Source organism: Antechinus flavipes, chromosome 5 (genome assembly GCF_016432865.1).
Source record: "Antechinus flavipes isolate AdamAnt ecotype Samford, QLD, Australia chromosome 5, AdamAnt_v2, whole genome shotgun sequence".
Taxonomy (NCBI): Eukaryota; Metazoa; Chordata; class Mammalia; order Dasyuromorphia; family Dasyuridae; genus Antechinus; species Antechinus flavipes.
Genome location: NC_067402.1, coordinates 130009849 through 130033885, shown reverse-complemented (window position 1 = coordinate 130033885; position 24037 = coordinate 130009849). Strand labels below are relative to the sequence as shown.

Here is a 24037-nt window from a genome sequence, read left to right as displayed (position 1 = left end):
GGCTGAAAAAAAAAGGATTTAATAGAGAAAATGGGTGGTGGGGAAGGAACTGTAACTGGAGCCAGAATAGATATTTTTTAATATGTGCTAAAAGTTGGAAAAATTCAATCAAAGCATTAAAAAACCCTTGGGGTACCACTGTCCTCTATAGATACTATTAAGTCTTCCTAAAAATTAAGTAAATTGGTGCTCTAATCTTTTTCTGTGTGATGTATTCCCACAAAAGATATTTGGCTATCTAAAAAGCATTGCTGAAGCAAAAGTACAATAAGAGAAGCTCTTACATTAAACCTGTATTTGGAATCTTCTGGATCTCTACTTAACCTATCTCTATATTTAAAAACTGAGGTAGGGGACGAAGGATTATGTGTGGACTTCTTTGCAAACACCAATGAAAATACACATGCTTTGCATAGGGAGTAATTGTTCCTAAGACTGTGAGATAGATGCAGACTAGATGAACAGAAGACCATACAGATAATAAGGAAAATTGGATTAGGGAATCTGTCGATTGAGAAAGGTTAGCAACAGTTTGAAATTTGGTCAAGTAGGACAAGCCTAGGACAATCAAGAGAGATAAGAAACAATCATCATTTAGATATTTTTCATTTCTACCTGAATTAAACAAAGCTTACAACAAATAAGCCAAATATGGAATAAATCTCCAAACAAAAAAAAATTTACATTTTTATTAAATCTATAACAATAGCATAGTACAATTTTTAGAATACGGATTGAGCCTTTGATTTCAGCAGCAAAGGGAAATCCCGGCTGAGGAAACGCCCTCTACCAGTATAGATTGGTACATTCTCTACAATTTAAAGTCTCAGAAAATAGTTTAAAACACTAAGAGGTTAAATTGCTAACCAAGGACATAAAATGTGTCAGAAGTGAGAGTGGAACCCAAGTATTCCTGTTTCAGTTTTCTATCTAATAACATCACCCTGCTGTTGTGTCCTATTTTCTAGAGCCCCCAAGTTGGGGTGACAAACTGTACCATTGCTTTCTAGAGCCCCACGTTAGGCACCAAATGTTGTGCCCTGCTTTCTAGAGCCCCCAAGTTAGAGTAACAAAATGTACCATTGCTTTCTAGAGCCCCTACACTGGGGTGATTAAGATATAACTTCCTAGTGGAAAAGTGATGAGGTGGGACTTCTGAGGATGATGGAAAAATGGAATCCGTTTATTTCAAGGGCTTTCCCCTTTTTATAATGTAACAAAAACAATACTGCACATGTGGGGCCACATAACTTGCCATTATATGTAGTTTGCCACCTGTTATTACTCTTCCACCTGGTATCACTCTGCTTCAATCACTAATACAGATATGAATGCTATGGAATATTATTGTTCTGTAAGACATGACCAGCAGGATGAATACAGAGAGGCTTGGAGAGACCTACATGAACTGATGCTAAGTGAAATGAGCAGAACCAGGAGATCATTATACACTTCAACAACGATATTGTATGAGGATGTATTCTGATGGAAGTGGATTTCTTTGACAAAGAGACCTAACTCAGTTTCAATTGATAAATGATGGACAGAAGCAGCTACACCCAAAGAAAGAATACTGGGAAACGAATGTGAACTATTTGCATTTTTGTTTTTCTTCCTGGGTTATTTTTACTTTCTGAGTCCAATTCTCCCTGTGCAACAAGAGAACTGTTCGGTTCTGCAAACATATATTGTATCTAGGATATACTGCAACATATCTAACATATATAGGACTGCTTGACATCTAAGGGAGGGGGTGGAAGGAGGGAGGGGAAAAATTGGAACAGAAGTGAATGCAAGGGATGATGTTATAAAAAAAAATTACCCTGGCATGGATTCTGTCAATATAAAGTTATTATAATATAAAATAAAATATGAAAAGCAAAAAAGAAAAAGAAAAAGAAAAAAGAAAACAAAATCAAGAAAAAAATAAAGTCAATGACTAAACGACAGTTGCAGCACAAACTCAAGTAGGAAATACAAGAAAAACAGTCAATTGAGATCTGAAAATGCAAATAAATTTCATTTTGAATCTAAAAAAAAAATCACTAACACAGGTTTTCACCGCACCCTGACTTCTCCAAAAGATTGAGAGCCCTTAGGGGAGATGAAGAGCTGAACCAGACATTGTTAGCAGGTTCTCTCTGGGCTGAAGGGTCTTATACCTTACCCACAGTTTCCCCTCTACACCCTGCCTCATTTTTAAAGTTTTTAATAAAACACAATAAGAAAAATAAAATTATATTTTCACTGTGTCTGTTCCTAATTTCATAGTGATAACATAAGATAATTGAAAATTTCCATTTTGGACAATTTCTTAGAGTCATTAGTCACAGACTCAGATTTTTTAGGGATGAAAAGAGAGCAATCAGGGTCTTGTGAGTTGCCCAGAGTCACACAGCTAGAAAGTATCCTGAATTCAAGGCCAGTGCTCTATCTACCATGCCATCTAGCTGTGTCTCAAACTCAGATTTCTTCAGTGTTTTCCCTCTTACTTTTCTAGGTATGTATTTTTAAAGATAAACATCTTTATTGGCACCACCATCAACAAATATCTATTAAGCATGAAACTGCTGGACATATTAAGATACAATTTAAATATACAATTAAAGTATCCCATAAGAGGAGCTATTTTTTATGGGTTAATTCAAGATAATTATTACCTTTCCTTTGAATCTGTTATTCTCAGCATTTTCCTTTTGCTTAATAAAGATGGACAGAAAACTACCTCACCACACTTGTATTATAAAACTCTTCCATTAAAAAAAAAAAAAAACTTCCTCTATGAATCACTCTAAGCCTTAGCCATGAATGAATTGGAATGTGAATGCTACTAACTTAAACCACATATGGGCTTAGTTTATTTCAGAACTGATTCACCTTTGGAATTTAGAATTCAGTGACGAATTTTTAACTCTCATCCTGCTGCATCTTATAAGTATAAATTAAAACTTGAGAAGAACATCAAGACATTAGGCACATGTTCTATTTAAATATGCATTATGTACTTATATATGTTATGAAAAGGTATGTGTAATATATTATTCATTTTTCAAAGGATTTTAATTAAATACTAAAACATTTCACTAAAGTTGTACTCTGATGTTTTATCAGGATAAGGTAGTGGAGCTGTGTACTCAAAGGTCATATTATTATAATAAGTAAGTGTCATAACAACAAAGCCTTTTCATCTAAGGAGATGAATTCTAGATCTAGAATTGCCCTATTTTGAGTCCTGCCTTTGGGAACCTTTCAACATTATAATGAACTACATTATAAATATATATAGTAAACTATGCTCCTATTCAAAGAGAGAAAATCTCTAACAACTGGTTGGGAATTAGAATTCAAGGTCCTTGCTTAAAAAAGTGTTTCCTATTCAGTTTCTCAGTCTACCAGAGTTGTCCCACTAACGTACCATTAGCCAAAGGACTCAAAGAGTACATATAGTCTGGGACAACCATGCTTTTTTAAAATTATTTTTCAGTGAATAGAAAAATATTTTTTCCTTCTGTTCCACCTCCTCTACGCCATTGAAAAGAAAGAAAAATAAATCCCTTGTCATGAATATACTGTCACACAGAAACAAATTCTCACATTGTATTCAAAATAATTATGTCTCAATTTGCACCTGAGCCTATCACTTTTTTGTCAGGAGGTGAGCAGCATTTGGCCATTCTTTTAGATGGAAAGAAGAAAAGCCAATATAAAGCAGGGAGTTCTTAACCTTTGTTGAGTTGTGAATCCTGTTAAAGATCTAATGCCAAATGGACCTCCTTTAAATAAAATACATAAGTTTAGGACAGAAAACATTGAAATAGTTGTCACAATGTTATTAAAAAATTCATGGATTCCCAAATTAAGAACCCCAGAATAAAGGAAACAGCTTAGTTCATAATACAAAAACCAATTGCAAACCAATGTTTATTAATGATCCCAGCAAGCAGAAAGGGAAGAAGAGTTTGATAAAGCAGTTCAAGTACCCAAAATACATCTGCTCTGACCAGAATTTCCTATACTGCTGAGCTGTAAAAATAGCCATAGTTACAGTCTTAATACTTTTTCCCCATAACCTGAGGATGGAAACTGCCTTTAGTCACTGCCTCCTCCGGCTCTCATTCAAAGAACTCTCTGGCTACCTCCAGTGCCTTGGGAACTTTATCCCTATTCCTCATACCCTCTCCTTTCTTGTTTCCACTCTTTTGTCCCCCACTCTTCTTTCCAAGGTCCAGTTCCTCTGTTGTTTATGTTATATAGTAGTTCTTGGCTTAGGAAGATGAGCCAAAAAAAAAACTCAAACCCCAGAGAGCTTAGTAGAGGCTTAAACTACTTTCCCCCCTCAAACTTTAGGCTTTTAGCATAGTATCCCCTATGAAAAGGATCTGGGTCCAAACAGCTGTGACATACCAGTTTCGTATGAACATTGATTGCTCCTTCCAAGCTGAAAAGACTTTGAAGAGGTGCCTGTAAATGGCCATATTTCTATCCTCTCAGGTCCAGCTTTTCTAAGGATCTTCAAGTGTTTGACCCAACAGCAACCCTCAAAGCCATGTTAATTCACCGAGGAGTTCTCAGAAGATCTGTGTCTGTGGGAAAAGTATCCACACCAACAAAATTACAGATCTCTGAAATATTGATGTGAGCACCATGATTGAAAAACATAATTTCTGATGCCTAGGAATGTTTCTATTTCATTTATCCAGTTATATAACAATTCAATGTGTTGTGATATCAGCCAATTAACATTTATTAAGTATCAACTCTGTGTCAGGTTACAGGCAAAATCTTAAGAAGCTTACATTCTGTTGGAAAAAATAAGTCGATACAAAAATATACAAAGTACAAACTAATTTCAAGTGACACTAATTGCTGAGGATCAGGAAAAACTTCATGTAGGCAGCATCATTTGGGCAGAATTTTAAGAGAATTAGGAATTCTAAAAAGGTAGAGATGAAGACAGGCATTACAGGCTTAAAAATAGTCAATGGAAAGGCTTGAAGATAGAAGATGCAAAGTTGTGTCTAATAAAAAGCAAGTAAGCAAAATTGTTCAACAAAAAGTAGGTAAATATGAATAATGTGTAATAAGCCTGGAAGATTGCCTGAAGGCAGATACAAAAAGAGTTTTAAATTCCAGACATAGAAGCATGTATTTTATCTTAAAGAAGTAGGAAGCCATAAAGAAACAGGATATTTAGAAGGGGATTATGTTTGGAAGAAAGAAGATAAATATAGTTTTGGACATACTGTGTTCAAATTAATGTCAGGACATCTGTGATGTGATTGTCATGGCCTTAATGGAAGCCCTTGTGGCATCTCAGGAACACTGCAGGAACACAGCACCCACTGATGCTTAGTCTTGTTACTGCTCTGTGCCACTCCCAGACATGGAAAGGAAGAGCCAGGGAGTGGCTTGGAGAGAGAGTCTACTGGACTTAGTGTATGGGAAGTCCCAGGGTGTTTCTATGCTGTCAGGAGAAGGAAGGGTAATTACTGAGCATTTCACAGATCCAAGAGGAAATGATCTGTAGTCAGATGTCAGAAAATTTAAGTTTGAATCATCAAAACCGTTAATCACTCTCTCGTTCTCTGTTAACTCCACATTGACTCTGTCCTGAAATGGTATACTTTGGGGAAAAAACGATGACTTTCCTCAGTCACAGTACTGTCAACAATCTGTGAGCATGAAATTAGAGCAATAATTAGGAGTTATTTTGCCCAACTATATGCTAATAAATTTGATAATCTAAGTGAAGTGGAGGAATATCTACAAAAATATAAATTGCTCAGGATAACAGAAGAGGAAGTAATCTATTTAGACGATCTATGAGCATCCATTCATTTATTCAAAAATTGTGAAAGTATTGCTTGGAGCAGAATATTTTGCTTTGTGCAAGGAAAGAGAAGGCTTGGATAAGAACTTAGTAAGAGGATGAGGTGTAAATTACTATTTACATACCATTGCTTGATAAACAAATTAGAAAGTTGTAAACAAATCAAAAGAGCAGGTCCTCACCAGCAGGAAGAAAGCTGGGAAGGCTTCATAGAGAAGGTAACAATTGAGTCAAACTGAAAGACCTTAGCTTAAAAAGATCAAGATCTCCCATTTCATCCAGAGGTTCCTCCAGTTGTCTTGATCTATATCTTGCCATTGGACCTAAATGGCTCTGAAGGGGAAAGTGAGGCAGGTGATCCAATTCACTCATATGTCAGGGCATCCCTTCCATAATGTCCTGGTCCTCTTTAAGAATAAGGACAAAGCAGTAACAACAATTCAGTAAGACTTAAACCATATGAAGAAATTCAACAGTTGAATAGGAGAAAAGAAAGAAAACCATGGACAAAGGTAGGGAATAAAATGAATTAAGATGCAAAGGCAGGAAAGTGCAATCTGTGTTCTGGGTTTGTGATAGGCAAGAGCAGGGCCTCTTTGTTCAGGTTTGATGTTGGAACCAAATGAGGTACTTGCAAGTCACTGAGCATATTACAAAGGAGGTGGCTTTCTGTGCCCTAACATGGAAAGGATATACAGCAAGGAGAGAGTGACATTTAGACTCTCTAGATCCCACCCCTTCATTTCTCTCTGATACAGAGTCTTGTCAGTCAAGCATCAAAGTATAGCAACTCACATAGTTTTAGACAAACACTATTTCTAAAAGGTCTAGACTCCATCTACCTGAAATATTTTATAATCCAATATAATCAGAAAGCTGCATCAGGGAAGCCCTGATCAATGAAGTCCTAGGGTCAGCTTTGTTCTATCCCAGGAGTCCAAGAGAACTTTAATTCAGATAAAATATGTAGAAAGGCGTCTGGAAAGATAAGCTAGGATCAAGACATAAAGGAACTTAAATCCGAATGTTAAACTTTGTGGTTGTCATTTTTCAATCATATCCAATCCTTTGTGAGCCCATTTGAGTTTCCTTGGCAAAGAAAAGACACATTGGAGTGCTTTGCCATTTCCTTCTCCAGCTCATTTTACAGATGAGGAAACTGAGGCAAACAGGATTAAGTGACTTGCCCAGAATCACACAGTTAGGAAGTATCTGAAGCCAGATTTGAACTGGTCTCTTATTTTCAAGCCTATTCCTCTATCCACTACACCACTTAGCTCCCTCTTATATAAACTGTTTTCTGACAATAGAATATAAACTACTTGAGGACAAAAAGAGTTATATTTTTGTCCTTGTATCTGCTGCACCTAAGGCATTGATTAATACATAGTGGATGCTTATTAAATACTTGTTGATTGAGTGATTGAGGTACTATCTGCCTCAGAGGAGTGTTGTGATGAAAATATTTTTAAAATCTTAAAGTACTATGTAAATGTGAATTATGATTACTTTAATCTGTAACCCATTCAGATTAATATTAAATGTCAATGTTGTATTTTCTGATTAAATATGCTTCTTTTTGAATAATAGTGATAGTTGTAGAAGAAAACCAAACAATATGAGCATGCTTGTGAAAACTGGCGAGTATATTTTCTAAAAAATCTATCTGCAAGTCTGATTTAAATTATCTTTGGATGAGTTAAATCCATCCTACAGACTGAACAAAATGCATCACGATTTTAAATGTACTGGTTCCTTAATTATCTTTAATTAAGTGCAATTACACATTCATGAAATGCATCATTATGTGAATTAGGTGTTAACATTTTGAATCAAATATATAAGTATTCCATAATGTACATCAGAATGCATTTAATCCTTAAAAGGCAATTTTTTAAAAATGCCATGAATTTAGCACATGGTTAAGAACTTTAGGACAACATGGACAAGAGTTGCAGAGGATAAGCAGGTATTCGTGGGTCGTGGGAGAGAACTCCCAATTATATAATATTGCAGATCAATGTGAATATAATATTTGATTAATGTAGAAATAATTCATGCTACCAGATTTATAACGGGTGTTCAAACACAGTAATACTAGTTGATGAGTACCAACTAAATAATAATCATCTTCAAATTATAAAACTAGTTCTATTACTGGTTTTATGACAATGATTAAGCTTTAAGGTTTGGTGGCTGTTTCCTATTAGTAAAAATTAGTAAATTGGTAAAAAAAAAAATTAGTAAAATATATATTTAAAAATAAAGTACTATTCACTTAACTCAGAACTATCAATATGTAATAAAATAAAAAAATAATGCTATAAGGTTTTTTAACTGTTTTATGTATAGATATATTGAGAGTCTTCTACAGAATGGGAGTAAACTATAAAATATAGGTTGATCACTCGTATATACAAGTGGCTCCTTTCAAACAATAAACTCAATCTAATATGAAATGGGCCCAAAGTGATGACATCACTAAATTGTTGGAAATCTTTGAGATGATCTGAGAATAATTCCCTGAGATCTAAGGCCAGAAGTTCCATGGAATCTCTGAGATCAAAGTGGAAAAGAGCCTGCATTTTGTAAGCCTTCATTTTATTCTGCTTGACCTACATTTATTTTATATTTCTCTTTTACTTTCTTCACTGGACACATCTGATTGTTTACTCAGGGAGGAGGGAGAATAAGGAAGCAAACATTTATTAAGAACCTACTATGTGCCAGGCAATGTGTTTTACAATTATTATCTCATTTGATCCTCACAACAGTCCTGAGAGGTCAGTGCTATAATTATAGCATTTTACAGTTGAGGCACCTGTGCCCAGGGTCACATAAGTACTAAATGTTTGAGGCTATATTTGAATAGACTCCAGGTCCTGTGCACTATAAGATGAAATCACAGATTAAAACTGTTCCCCTTGCCCACCAAGAAGTTGGGGGGATATTTCAGAGATATGGAAAAGCTTAGAAGAACTGAGTTAGAGGGAAGGAAGCAGAACCAGAGTATTAATTTATTCTATAATATCAATGTTTAAAAAAATGAAGAATTTTTGGACTTCTAAAAAATGATAAAGACTAAGGAGTATTTTCTATTATTATCATCAGTGAGTCATTTTACTCTGTCAGGTATTTCAATATGATATGAGAAGGCATAGATAAATATCTTAATACCACCAAATGTATAAACTCTGAAATTTAGGTTTTGCCTTTATTTTTTGGTCAGGGAAAGAGAGAAACTTGACTCTGTGATTTCATTAGTATAAGGAAACTGCCCATGAATTAGCTGTCTTTACTAATGCAGGAAATTTGTCCAGTGTAACTCAGGTAGTATGTACTGCAGTCAAGATTTGAAACCAGGTTCTCCTGACTCTAATGGCACCGTTTGTTTTTTTTTTTCCTACTTTGCCATACTGAATATCATTTACATCAGGAGTATCAAACACTCCTGGGCTGGAAATATTTCCAAGTACAGCCTGAATCATATTAAAATGTAATTTGCAAACATTTAACAAAACAAATAAAAATGCAATAAAATATAGATAATGTTAATAGGTTATTTTCTAAAAAGTCAATATACTACATACAGGGATCCTAATGTAATAGGACTCTCACTTCTATTTGATTTTGACCCTACCGGTATATATCATGCTTGCATTTTGTTTAAAAGTCCAAAGAGCTTAACTGAATTTATAAGCATGAACAAGGGTCAAGTGGCTCATGAGACAGGGAAGTATGTTCTGGTTAGATCCCTTAACTTTCCACATGTGCATTAAGATACACAAATCATATTTTTGTCATATTTTTACCTGCCTATGTCTGCAGGGTTTATTTTGATCATGCAAAAAATAGTTAAATTGTAATCTTGTCTCTGTTTATGTTAGCCTAAGTTACTTATTAACAGTTTTTCTTTGCTTTTTTGATCTTTTAGCCCCTTTTTCATATGAAGAATAATTTGGTTTTGAAGTACTATAATTTCACAGTTTTCATAAAGTGCCATAATTACAGCACACACTCTAATCACTTTTTAAAAGCCTTTAATTTTATTAGACAGCACACTATCTTCCAAAATTGGATTAGAAGTAAATTGCAAAACTTTATTTATTAAAAAAAAAATCAAATGAAACATTTGAAAACCTAACCTCTTTTGATCGCCTCTGTTATTAATGATACCACCATCTTTCCAACCATACTGCTCATAACCTTGATATCAGCTTCAACTCATCACTGTCACATCAACCTACATATCCACTTGGTTAACAAATCTTATTGTTTATATCTCCAAATGACTCTCACATATCTACCCTTTCTTTTCACTCCCACAGCTAACATCCTAACTCAGGGCCCTATCACCTCTCACCTACATTAATGCAATAACCTCCTCATTGGCTTCCCTGGATAACTCTATCCCATTATCTACTAAGCTAACAAAATATTTTTTTTTTCCTAAAATGTGGTTCTGGTTATGTTGTCCCTTTGCTCAATAAACTAATGGTTTTATATTACCTCTTAGATCAGAAATTAATTTTTCTATTTGGCATTTAAAATTCTATAAACTGGTCCTTTCTAGCCCTTTTATATATTATTCTCTTGCATACACTCTATAATCCAAAGACACTGGTTTACTTGCTATTCTCATAAATGAGATCCTATCTCTCATTTCAGTGTAGTTACATTAGCTGCCCACTGTATCTGGAATGTACTCTCTCGTGATCCCCACCACTTGAAGTCTTTGGTTTTCTTCAATCATCACCTTCTTCATAAAGCTTTTCATCATTCCTTCTTTGTATTTCATCAGTGTACATTTTAAATAAACATATTATCTCCCCCGTATCAGAATGTAAGCTTATTGAGGGCAGATATTATTTAATTTTTGTCTCTGTATCCCCAAGATGTAATATGTTCTGTAAAGATGTTTGTTAATTGATTCATTCATTCATTTTAACCTTTTTTCTCATGTACTTCTCAAATTAAAAATGTGAAATGACACTATTTTATAATTCCCCAAGCAGAATTAGTTTTCAGAGCCAAAACATTCCTCAGAAGTCATTCAATCCAATGCTTTCATTTTGTAGATGAAGAAGTTATAGGTAGATTAAGCCACTTGTCACATATGTAAAAAGAATCAGAATCAGAATTCAAACCTAAGTCCTCCAATTTTAGAGCCAGTGAATACATTTTTTTTTTTACCATGTCTCTGTCTTCTTTCCCTTACTTAGGGCTATAGAAAAGTAGAGCAATTGATAACTATATAAACTGATAACATTTAAGCAGCTCCACCCCCTCCTGAAGATTTACCTGTCTCCTAGAAGGGTTTTGAATTTCAAAGTCTCTGGAAGTTTTCAGACATCTGCCTTCAATAACAAAATATCTTAAGGTAGTTTTTAGTATATTAAGAAAAAAAGCTCCCATTCTCCTTTGCATAATTGTGTGGAAAATCTTGCATGTTTCCACTCAAGAAAGTACTTTTAATAAATTAAAAACTCTGAATATTTTATGAGCAGTGCAACAAAAAAAGAATGTCTTAGATTTCTTTTATAAACGGGGAACCGTTTAGTGATTCCCACACAATGAACCCTTAGTAAATAACTGAATTATTAATGAAGAAGCAAGAGAAATATAAAAATATTTAAGAAGTATTAATAAAGAAGAAGCATCTTTACAGAACATATTACATCTTGGGGATACAGAAACAAAAATTAAATAGTATCTGCCCTCAATAGGCTTACATTCTGATATGGGGGAGATAATATGTTTATTTAAAATGTATACTGATGAAATAAAAAGAAGGAATGATGAAAAGCTTTATGAAGAAGGTGGTGATTGAAGAAAACCAAAGACTTCAAGTGGTGGGGGTCACGAGAGAGTACATTCCAGATACAGTGGGCAGCTAATGTACACCGAAATGAGAGATGGGATCTCGTTTATGAGAATAGCAAGAGAAGAAGTAAGTAGAAGAAAGGACATGGAGGTAGGAATCAGCTGTAGAATTGAAAGTTTCTTAGGGATTATTTAGCTCAACATCTCCCCAAGGGAAGAGGGGGAAGGGAGAAGGAGTGCAGTATTTTCTGTGGTCCACCAGATAGATGGGTTCTTTTGTCTGAATAATTCCAATGACAGAGAGCTCTCAGCTTCATGAGGCAGCCCATTTAATTGCTAAAAAGTTCAAATTATTGACAAATAACTATTGACTATCTCTAGTTCTGTCCCAAGATTTGATCAGAATTTTGCTCATCAACCTCAGACATATATTAGTTATATCATCCTACAACTTGCTTTGGCAATCCAAGCTGCTTTTTTTTTTTAATTACCTATAACTTGTTGTTTGTTTCTTCTCATATGACAAAAAGAGAAAGAAATGGTGTTTCCTGATGCCTTTCACAACAGCTGCACAAGCAGAATATAGAGGTATGGCTGGCTCCAGCCATACCCTAGCTAAAAAGGAACTAATAGGTTTCTGTCAACTGAATGAACAAACTGATCCTCGGTTACTGATGCTCCAGAAATGCCTGTATTTGAACTTATTCCAGCATATCTCTGAAGTGACAAGCTAGTGCTTTTATCCTGAACCATGATTTAGCTTACGTCCTTTCACATATGTATTTTTCCTGATTTACTAATTTCTTACTCCTCTACTAAAATGAGGTAATGTAATTATAGGTATTTGCAAATCTTAAAGTGTTTTATAAATGTTAATTTTTATCATTAATACATCATACATTATATTACGCATTCCTTAATTCTGTCTTTTTTTGGAAATCATATTATTGAATGCTAGAACTAGACTTACTATTGCATCTGAAGCACAAGACTTTTTATTCTCTCCCTGGGATGTTGATTGATAGCTAGACTTTGCTCCATGAATCTGTATACTGATAAGTTTCTAACTTCATCTCTCTGGCATTATATGTCCAACCTCCAATTCCCTGCCATACCTCTCCCCTCTTATCCCCTAATATTCAACTTCCTTTCCAGGCAGTGTCACCAAAACATTGAAAACATAAAAGAATTGTTTCTGTGGTTATTGTTGCTATTTAAGAAGTAATTAACATGAACTAATTAAAATGAAAGTAATTTTATACTTTATCTTTCACTGATAAAGCAACACATACACACCTTTGATACTTGCTCTTTGAACCAGAAGTAGGAATAAATCGATTTTATCTATATAAAATCTAAAATTATTTTCTTTTCCCACATAATATTGCAAATAAATTTAAACAAAGTTTATGGAAGTATCATGAAAGAGATAAAGGAAGAAATTTTAAAAAATGGTTCTGAAGTTATACATTCACCACCTAGAATGACTATGGAGATAAAGAAGTTGGAAAGATAATGAGCTATGCTTTTCAGTATGTTAAATATAATATAGGCACAAATTAGGTAAGCAGTAAAAGAAAAAATATGATCCTAAAGTATCAAATGAGATTTACAGTAATTTCACTTTGAAACAATAGCAGAAAGAAAGAAAAAAGCCATTGAAGGCTTACACTAATAAAAGATACAAGGTTAAGGAGGAAGATTTTTTTAAGTGTAAAGAAAGAGAACACAAAGAAAATGTAATTACCATTTCCATTGCATTTTCTCTTTCTTGTTCTAACTTTCTCTTCCCCTTAGCTTTACTCAAACCTCAACCCATGGTGTCCATTACTGTCACGTGGGTGATCCTGTGTGAGTCACATTCACAGTGGGCCAAGAATGGGTACCTATGGATGATATCCCCACAGTGAATGGCTTGCCTCAAGAATAAAGGGAGTGAAAGCAAAGAGAATCAGAAAGCAAGAAATCCAGAAAGAGCTTTTTAAAAGGTCCATGCTAATATCTGTTCTCATGCCCTAATTAATCATAGCCACCTAGCCATATGTTTATTTTTGTCTTTAATCACATTTCATGATAACTACAACAATGTGACATAAAAACATAATTTCTTACCTACTTACCAAAGTATTGTAAAGGTAAAATTTTTAAAGTGCTTTTAAAAGTTTATAATTAACCATTATATATGTGTATATATATATGCATATGTACATTTATATATGTACATTTATAGAACTATAAAGCATTATATAATTATATATATGAAGTATATATACTTCATTATTTAAAGCATTATGTAACTATATAACAACAACTTATTTGTAGCTTAAGGTTTACAAAGCACTTTCCTCACAACAACCTTATTAGATCTGCAATAACAATCATTACTACTCCACAATGATCTTAGTCTTAACACCCAAAGTGAGTGAAATGAAAATTAATAAAGATAAATGCAAAGTTATACAACTGGATAAAAAATCAACTCCACAAATACAAGATCAGAAGAAATGTCTAGACAACAGTTCTTGTGAAGAAAATCTTGAGATTTTAGCTCCACAATGTTCAACAGTCTGACACAGCAAGTAAAAAAAAAGTTCTAAAATACATGAAAAAAGGCTAACTTCTGGAATAAAATCATTCAACTTTGCTCTAATCCTAAACAGTCATATCTGAAATACTATAAACATTTCTGGACACTATCTGAAGCAGATGATCAGAATAACATGAGGACAAGAGAGAATATGCCATATCAGGAACAATTGTAGAAAATTGGTCTTTTTTAACTTGGAGAAGAAACAATTTAGATGAGATACATTAACTTTGAAGGGAAGGCATCTAGAAGCTATTAGGGAAAGTATCTAGCTGTTCTAGGCTAGAAGGAGTAGAATGACTTTAATTGACCCCACAGGATAGCATTTAGAACAATGGGTTGATTTTTTAAAGGGGCAAATGTAGATTTGATGTAAGGAAAATAATTTCTTAATAAAAAGATTGCTCAGAAAAGGAATTGGTACTCAAATCACTGAACGAGCTCAAACATACTTTATGGAAATCCTGAGCCAGGCCTAACTCAGGCCAGCCTAATGATTCAGGCTTGGACTTAGAATGCAATAAGATACTTATGGACCATAAAGTGCAGTAAAGAAGATTTTCTAATAACAAAGGATTAAAAGGATACATTGCCTAAATTTAAAAAGAATGCTAAGCCAGATAAAATGGTTATTCTTTATGCCTCAATATTCACCAAAGCAATGGGCCAAGCCAGGGCAAAAAGGCATTCCCAAAGGGCACTGGAAACTACGTTAAAATATTCTGCTCCAATTCCCCAGTCTTCGTATGCCATGAGTAGGAAGGAATCCAAACCAACAATAATAATCCTGAAAATTGCCTTCCCATTCCCTTAAAGAAAACTAGCCAAACCTATTTCAGTATATCCTACATAGTAGGGATCTTAGAGAAGGGATATTTTGGCTGGACTAGATGACTTTTGATATCCCTTTAACTATAAAATTCTGTAATTTTGCTATCAAATTGTTCCTCAAACTACTGCTATCACCATCAATATTACTAATTAGGACCACAGACATACAGCCAAAAGGAACCTTCAGTGAAACTTAGTTGCAAATTTTCATTTTGATAGTAAGTAATCCAAGGACCTAAGAAGTGAAATGATTTTCTCAGTATCATATAATATAAATAGAAAAGTCAGGAATCAAATCCAGACCCTCTTGACTCCAAATCTAGCACTGTCTCCATTGCTCTTAAAGATTTTCAGAGGAAAAAGTAGAGTGAAAAAAAGTACCCAAGACTGAGTATTAGGAAATGAATGACAAAAAGAGAGAAAATGAAGAAAGTCTCTAATGTACAAATGAGGGAATAGTCCATTGAAAGAGGCAGAAAAAGGAACAAGGAAAGAAAAAGGAAGGGAACTAATAACACCTTGTGTCACTAAAGACAAAGCCAGGAGTAGCATAAAGAATGAAAGGATAGTACTGGGTGTGGTAGCACTCAGGTGCCTGTAGACCCTGATACTGGGAAGGGTGAGGCTGGTGGATTATTTGAATTTAGAAATTTCTACACTAGAGATAAAGTCAAATTTGGGTGTTGACACTGTTTAACACCAACTTGGTGAGCCCATGAGGGAGGATGGGTACCATGATGTATAATAAGAAAGATCAATTCAACCCAGGTTCTTTCAATCTTTCCATCTGAAGGACCCTTATTTTTTACTCATACATTTTCTTGTGAAATTCTTTATATCAGGTCAATCAGATGAAGGAAGACAGAAAGGAAGAAAGGGAGGGAGGGAGGAAAAGAGGAAGGAAGGGAAGGAGGAAGGAAGGAAGGAAGGAAGGAAGGAAGGAAGGAAGGAAGGAAGGAAGGAAGGAAGGAAGGAAGGAAGGAAGGAAGGAGGAAGAAAGAAAAGAAGGAGGAAGAAAAGAAGGAGGGAGGGAGGAGGAAGGAAGGAAAAAGGGAAGGAAGGAGGGAAAAAAGGAGGGAGAGAGGAAGAGAAGAAAGGAAGGAGGGAGGGAGGGAGGAAAAGAGGAAGGAAGGAAGGAAGAAGGAAGGAAAAAAGGAAGGAAGGAAGGAAGGAGGAAGAAGGAAGGAAGGAAGGAGGAAGAAAGGAAGGAAAGAAGAAAGAAAAGAAGGAGGGAGGGAGGGAGGAGGAAGGAAGGAAGAAGGGAAGGAGGGAGGGAAAAAAGGAGGGAGAGAGGAAGAGAAGAAAGGAAGGAGGGAGGGAGGGAGAAAAGGAGGGAGGGAAGAAGAGAGGGAAGGAGGGAGGGAAGAAGGAAGGAAGGAAGGAAGAAGGGAGACAAGGAGGGAGGGAGGGAGAGAGGGAGGGAGAAGAGGAGGAAAGGAGAAACAAACAAACAAAAAAAAAAAAAAAAAAAAAAACAGAGGGAGTTAGAAAGGAATTAGTGCCAAGCAGAGGCAAAAGTAATATGAAATACTAAAGTAGAAAAAATAATAAACACACTACTTCACTAAAGAAATTTGAAGAACTTGGATTCATAGAATAAAAGTCATATAATTTATGTTTTAGTATGAACATTTCAAACCTCATTTTCTTTATCTCTAAAATCAGAATAATGATATCTGAATGTCCAATCATACAGAATTCTTGTGAGAATCAAATGATATCATGCACATGAAAATGCTTTGCAAACTATAAAACCTATGAAAATTCAAATACTCAAATGAATCTCTGATCTCATCATTTTGGATGTGTCCTCCAATAAGTGCAAATTGAAACCTTTTCATACTTATCCATCCTTTGTGATTGTTTTCCATATCCTCTCATAAATTTATACGAGTCCACCCAAAGTACTGAAAGAACTCCTTGCTTTATCCTGACATGGAAAGGATACCAATGGAGCATTCTGGTCATGTAACTGTAACCTTTTAATCTCACCACGTGATATCCTCTCTTATTTTTCTTTTATACATTTCCATGAGATGAAAGGAAGTGTGATAAGATAGACAAGAGTCAGCCCTCCTGATCAAGATTACCAGCTGACCCTTGGCAAATCACTTAGCTTCCCCAATGTTCCAGGCAATTTTCTAAAACTATATATCATAGAGGAGATGTTAATTTTCATTGGTAGAGATAATTTCCTCTCTGGGAATTCTATACATTAATGACACCAGAAGTCAAGGTCTATAATCCCTGATGACCTTATTACCCTTTGCCCTTATTCTTACTTATATCCTTACCTCCTCCATGGCATCTTCTGTGAAAGAGAATAGTTTCCACTGAATTCCCAGAAGTGCCTTTTGTTTTTTACCTGTACTCAGTGTCATTATGGATAAGTACTTTGTATGAACCTGTCAGTGAGAGGCTGTTCTTCATTCATATACCAGCAGCTTTTGGATGCCCAAGGCTGACAGGCATTCAGGTTCCACAATGATTATTTGTCAGGTGGAAAGTAGAAAAATCCCTGTATGGATACTATTAAATAATAATGCTACCTTATTTCTCCTTTAGAGCATAAAGAATTGAGTTGAATAATAATAATTGTACAGTGCCTTCCCTCCAAAATATTCAGTATAGTTGACAAACCCCATAACTAGTAGAACAGTTATCTTCTATTAAATATTAAAATCTTACTAAGTTGACTTATGCCATCAAACATCCTCTCTTTGTTAAAGACCCTTATACCTGATTTCTTTGGCCTCCAGTTGACAGTAGCATCCCACCATTTCATGTCAATCTACTCTACCCACTTAAGTGATCTCAAAGATTCAAGGAATCAAAAGTAGATCCGCTTCACAAATGATTGTGGATTTCTGGTTTATGCTACATGAATAGCACTTACATTTGACCCTATTTTTAAATTTATTTTAATCAAAAATTGAACTATGTTGAAAGATTATAAAGTAAACACATAGATACTACTTCAACATCATGCAATTTTTCTGTACTTAGTGTCTGTCTTTCAGGAAGCAAAGACATAACCTCATACTCTTAGTCCCTAAAGGGATGTCATTTAAACTTTGCAATGTTAAATAGCTACCACATATTAAAACTAAAAGAAAAATTAATAATTTTGCCTTTTGTTTATGTAAGAAGAAAAAGATAGATTTTCAAATAAATCTAACAAACATTTATTAATAATATTTTATGCACTGTGCATACCCTTTGATCCAGCAGTGTTACTACTGGGCTTATATCCCAAAGAGATTTTAAAGAAGGGAAAGGGATCTGTACATGCATGAATGTTTGTGGCAGTCTTCTTTGTAGTGGCCAGAAACTGGAAACTGAGTGGATGCCCATCAATTGGAGAATGGCTGAATAAATTGTGGTATGTGAATATTATGGAATATTATTGTTTGGTAAGAAATGACCAACAGGATGATTTCAGAAAGGCCTGGAGAGACTTACATGAACTGATTCTGAGTTAAATAGCAGGACCAGGAGATCATTATATACTTCAACAACAATACTATATGATGATCAATTCTGATGGACCTGGCCATCTTCAGCAATGAGATAAACTAAATCAGTTCCAATGGAGCAGGAATGAATTGAACCAGCTATACCCAGTGAAAGAACTCTGGGAGATGACTAAGAATCATTACATAGAATTCCCAATCCCTCTATTTTTGACTACCTGCATCTTTGATTTCCTTCACAAGCTAATTGTATACTATTTCAGAGTCCGATTCTTTTTGTACAGCAAAATAACTGTTTGGACATGTGTACTTATTTTGTATTTAATTTATATTTTAACATATTTAACATGTTTTGGTCCACCTGCCATCTGGGAGAGGGGATGAGGGGAAGGAGGGGAAAAATTGGAACAAAAGGTTTGGCAATTGTCAATGCTATAAAATTATCCATGCATATAACTTCTAAATAAAAAGCTATAATAAAATAATAATAATAATAATTTAGGCACAAACCACAGTGCTTGCATTAGTATTCTCTTTATGATTTCTTGATGAAAGTTTCTAGAAGTATGTACAGAGACTGATTTTCATTATATCTCTGGTTCTATATTAGAACTCATTAGATTATAGGTCTTTCACTAGTGCATTAATTACAAAGGGAGTGGAGTCAAGAGGTAGGACAATTATCCTCAGCAGTTATGGGAAAAAATTGGGGATAGGCAAAACTGGAGGTGGGAAAATGTCTACTTCAAACACATGTTTTGAAAATGCATGAATGTAAGTGGGAGGCTATTGATACTGTCATCCTATCTACACTCCAGAAAATATTTGTGTTATCCATTAAGTCACCATCTTCAAATGTGTCACACACACACACACACACACACACACACACACACACACACTCACAGTGCCTCTTCAGAGATTGATTCAAAACAAAAAAATAAAAATAAAAAACCCTAAGATCCTAAAGAAACAATATATAACTGTCATTCTTAACCAGAATAAAGGTTTACTGATAAGAAAAATAGTATACACACAATATTTGTGTGTGTATGTCTGTGTGTGTGTGTGTGTGTGTGTGTGTGTGTGTGTATGTGCGCTGAAGGACAGTCTGAAGAACATTTAGATACCTTTCAGCTCAAAACTAGTCCCAGCTGATTTATAGTCCTTTTTCTGTTTCTCTGAATTCTCTTTCTAAAATGAAAAATGTTCATCAATAGTAACTAAATTACCAATTAATAGATTACTATTGAATTTTTGGTACAATTCAGTTACCTACTTCTCCAAAGAGTAATCTTTAGAATCTTGGTGAAGAAAACCTTCTAATTAAAAATCCAAATAACCATCCAGTAACATATCACAATAAAAGTCTAATCCTCCAAAATGCCCTTCTCCCTCCCCTCCACTCACATACAAAATAGTCATTGTTGTTAATATTAGAGGCAATGTGGTATAGAAAGTATAAAAACAATTCTGGATTTTATTTCAAAGCTCCACAATTCAAATCCTTCCTCTATCACTTAAGAGCACTGTGATCTTGGACAACTTACTTAACTTAATGATTATTCAGTTTTGTTATCTGTAAAAATGAGGCAGCTGGGTTTGTTAACTACTGAGTTCATTTCCAATTCAAAACCCATGAATTTATGATTCTATGACCTATATCTTGCTAGTTTTACTGTAATTTTTGCATTTGATTAATTTAAAATAAGATTGTTGGTTATAAAAATTAGAAGATAAATCTACTGATCTATTGATCATCACTACCATGTGTATCCCCAGAAAAAGAGACAGTGTGGTAAAATAGATATGGTATTGGGTTCAAATCTCACTGATACTAATGGGATGAACTAGAGAGTCTCTTAGTCAATATGATCCTTAGATAACTCTTTAAGTGTGAAGATTTCCAAACTTATAAAATCACAAATTCATGATATTTAAAACAAAATAAGTAAATTGTGGGTATGACTGGTACATTTTTTGTTCTGTGTAGCAAAAAGATTATCTCAAAAAATAGTCACTAAAAATTGAGCAGTTGAAGTCATTTCAAAATTCACTTTAAAACCATTTTGCCTAGATGATTTCACATTGTAATATTTTGGATTTTTTTCTAATTACTGCATATCTAATGGAAAAATACAGAAATTCTAATGTTTAAAATTTTCCTGTTTTCATCACAACAAAAGAAAGAAGAAATAAAGTATTTTCTTTTCTAAGATAGGTAGATTCTAAATATCTACATAATTATACTTGTCTGCTATAAGCATTTCAATCCTCTTCTCTGTCTTAAAATGTACATTCTTAGATAAAAGTCATGAGCTTTTAATCTTTTGTGCAAATCAGCCATGCACCCTGCTTCCTGGGTATTTAGTGAACCTGATTTTCCAAGTCTGTGAACTGTAATGACATATTTTGTCCTAAATGTTTGCACTCTATCTATTCTATAAAATTTGGTAAAGCATGAGTAGTTTAGATGATTTAGAAATATTTCTGCTGTCTAATTGCAAATACTTGTTATTTATGTAGTACTACTAATCAACTTCCCTAAGCATTCTTTTTCTTGTATCATATCATGACCTATTTCCCCAATAACTTTATGGTGATTTCTTTTTATTCCAGACATTTTTAAGAAACTCATCAGGTTGTGAAGCAAGAGATGATGAATATAGGACAGAATTTACTACAGGCTTGCAACGTATCGATTTATTCACTGGACAATTCAAGCAAGTTCTTTTAACATCAATATCTACTTTTATCAAGGAAGACCTAACCATTGCAAACCTTGGAACATCAGATGGTCGATTTATGCAGGTAGATACTATCTTGGTGGTAATCTTCACTTTTTTTTCAGTGTTATCTTGTATCTTTGTTTACAGTATAAGGTTTACAAGAAAATATACTATTTAGTGAGAGACAACAATGCTTATCAATGAAGATATAACCACAGTTTAAGGAAAACAATTAAGGATGCTCACAATTTTTTTACTAATTTGCTATTTTTTATTTGTATACTTTTTTTTTTGTTTTGAGGTCTTTTTTTTTTGCATTCCCAATTTCCATTACATGAATGGAAAATAACATGAAACAAAGCATTTCCAAGCAACATTTCCTATTTCAGAGGAAGCAACGGATCAAAGAAAAGCTATTGTGTGAACTGTGTGTTTTCATGAACAGAAATATTCACACAAGTAAAACTGGCTGGAGTTAAGAAGGGACATCATCAAAATCCCATTGTAACATCAAGTGTCTACTATAGAACAGTAAAGTCAGATACAGCCAAAAGGAATAGGATCACATAATGCTTGTTGAATGAGTTAATGAGATGATGAATGAATGAGCATAACACCTAAAGTTCTGATTTCCGTAAGAAAGCTTTTAAAGCTTATCAAGTATTTGATAGAATAAAAATGCACATTTCAGGCTTGAATAAAGGTACCTTATCTCCTAGATATGAAAATCACATTTTGCAGAATTTAATGTACACTTAAGTTATATCTGTTTTACTCCTAGAATAGTAATTTGGTTAGTGCTTTCAACCATGTACTCATTAGTAGATGCTTGACTAATGTAGAATGAAAATGGAGTTTCTATGGAAATGCTGGCTATCTGCAAATAATGGAAAGTGTATAAAGGGACATGTTTATTTTCAAGCATTACTGTAATCTGCTTCGTTACCAAAGAGGTGAAAATATAGTATAGTATATCTTAATAAAATATAGTATAGTATATCCTAATTAGCTATCCTAATCAACTTGGAGGATAATTTCCAAGGGATCAGAAGATTACAGTAATGTTTGCCTTCGGTTTTCTATGTCTGCACATCCACAATTTCAAACAAACCAAAAAAAAAAAAAAAAAAAACATTTTAGGGCGTTTTTTCAGTGTTGTTGTAACTGCAGTTTTGCTGGAACTTGTTGCTACATTTTAGAAAACCGGTAATCAAAGACCCATAGACATATTGAAGGTGGTAGAAATTTTTTCAAAAGTCATAAAAACTTATAAGGAAAAACCTTTCCTAGCTCAAAAGGTATCATACACACAGAGTTATCTAAAACAGTTCCCTGTGGTCTCATCTTGCATTGCTTCTCAGTTAATGATGCTTCTCTTCTCATTCACTATCCCTCTGAGTCCACATTCTTATTTATCCACCTAATCCCTTGTTACTATTTAGCTTTGTCCTTTACTCCTTTTAATTGCTTTCCTTATCTTCAAATTTGGTCCGCTTCCACTTTTTCTCTAAAGTGTCTAACTATTCCCTAGTCAGTTCAAATTCTATATTAATACTTGTAATAGGTCTATTATGGCTTAATCACAGTAAAAGTCTCATTATAAAGCATATTGCCACATAAGGTTTACTTTGTTCTATGCATATATGGATGTATTTCACATCTTTTCTCTATAATAACAGCACAATGGATAGAGCACTAGGCACCAAATCAGAAAGATTTGAGTTCAAATGTGGCCAAGTGACCTTGGGCAAACCACTTAATCTGTCTGCCTCAGTCTCCTCTTCTATAAAGTGACAAATGACATGGAAAAATAATAATATTCATCATTATTCATCTGTAAAAATAATAATAATACCTTCCTCCCATAACTGTTGTGAGGATAAAATGAGATAGTAATATTTCAAGTGCTTTGCAAACCTTAAAATCATATATAAATGCTAGCTATTATTTGTATAAAAGAGCATTTTTAAGACAATAGTGCTCTCAAAAGTAAATAGGATTATAAAAAAATTTGCTGCATTAAATTCTTATACCGTGGAGCCATGACCAAAAGCTTGAAGGTAAAAATGTGTAGAAGGCAATCTTGTGAAAAGCCTGGCACTTAAAAAACTAAAAGACAAAAACCTCATCCTTCTTTTCTGGTGACAAACAATAGACTTTCATTGAATGATCCATAAAGGATTTCTTCTCTGAAACCAAACTAGGTGAGTTCCATGAAGTTGTGTTTTATTCAAACAAACTTAAAGTGTTTAAAAGACAAAACAAGGATCAGCATCCCATAAAACCAGGAGCCTGTTTACAGCAAATAATGGGAAGCTGGACTAGTAACAAAGAGAAGCTCTGTGAGTGTTCCATCTTAATCCATAAGAGCAGTTAGTTACTTTCTATCAAAGAATGGTAAATATTTTGACTGTGCAAAAGTGTTTTAAATCTGTGAAAGACCTTGAGTAACTTACAATTCATATTTTAGTAAATACTATGGAGTTTCTATTACAAAATAGAATGGTAATAATTTTTTTTTCAAAGACAGCTGCTATGCATAAAAAGGAACAGAAAAATTGTTTTACTTCCTTCCTAGGCTAAAGCCTGATGGCAAAGTTAATTTGCCATTTTTTTCCCCAGAAAGTCTGCAGCTGTTTCTGCCCTTCCTATTGTACTTGTTTTCAGTGTGTGGCTGGGAACACAAGTTAGAGCTCCAGCTGTTGGGTGCAAAGTGAATCAGGTATTTCACAGTGGTTATTTGACTAGAAAGAATTATATTGTT

At 34.2% G+C, this 24037-nt stretch overlaps 1 protein-coding gene across 1 annotated transcript in view; it reads left to right on the top strand.

Annotated features, from left to right (window-relative positions):
* Window positions 1–24037, top strand: part of MET (MET proto-oncogene, receptor tyrosine kinase) — a 154792-nt gene that overhangs the window by 54821 nt on the left and 75934 nt on the right. The window contains exon 3 of the mRNA XM_051962768.1: window positions 21164–21355. Within this exon, the coding sequence (XP_051818728.1) occupies window positions 21164–21355 (192 nt within the window). The remainder of the gene's footprint in view (window positions 1–21163; window positions 21356–24037) is intronic.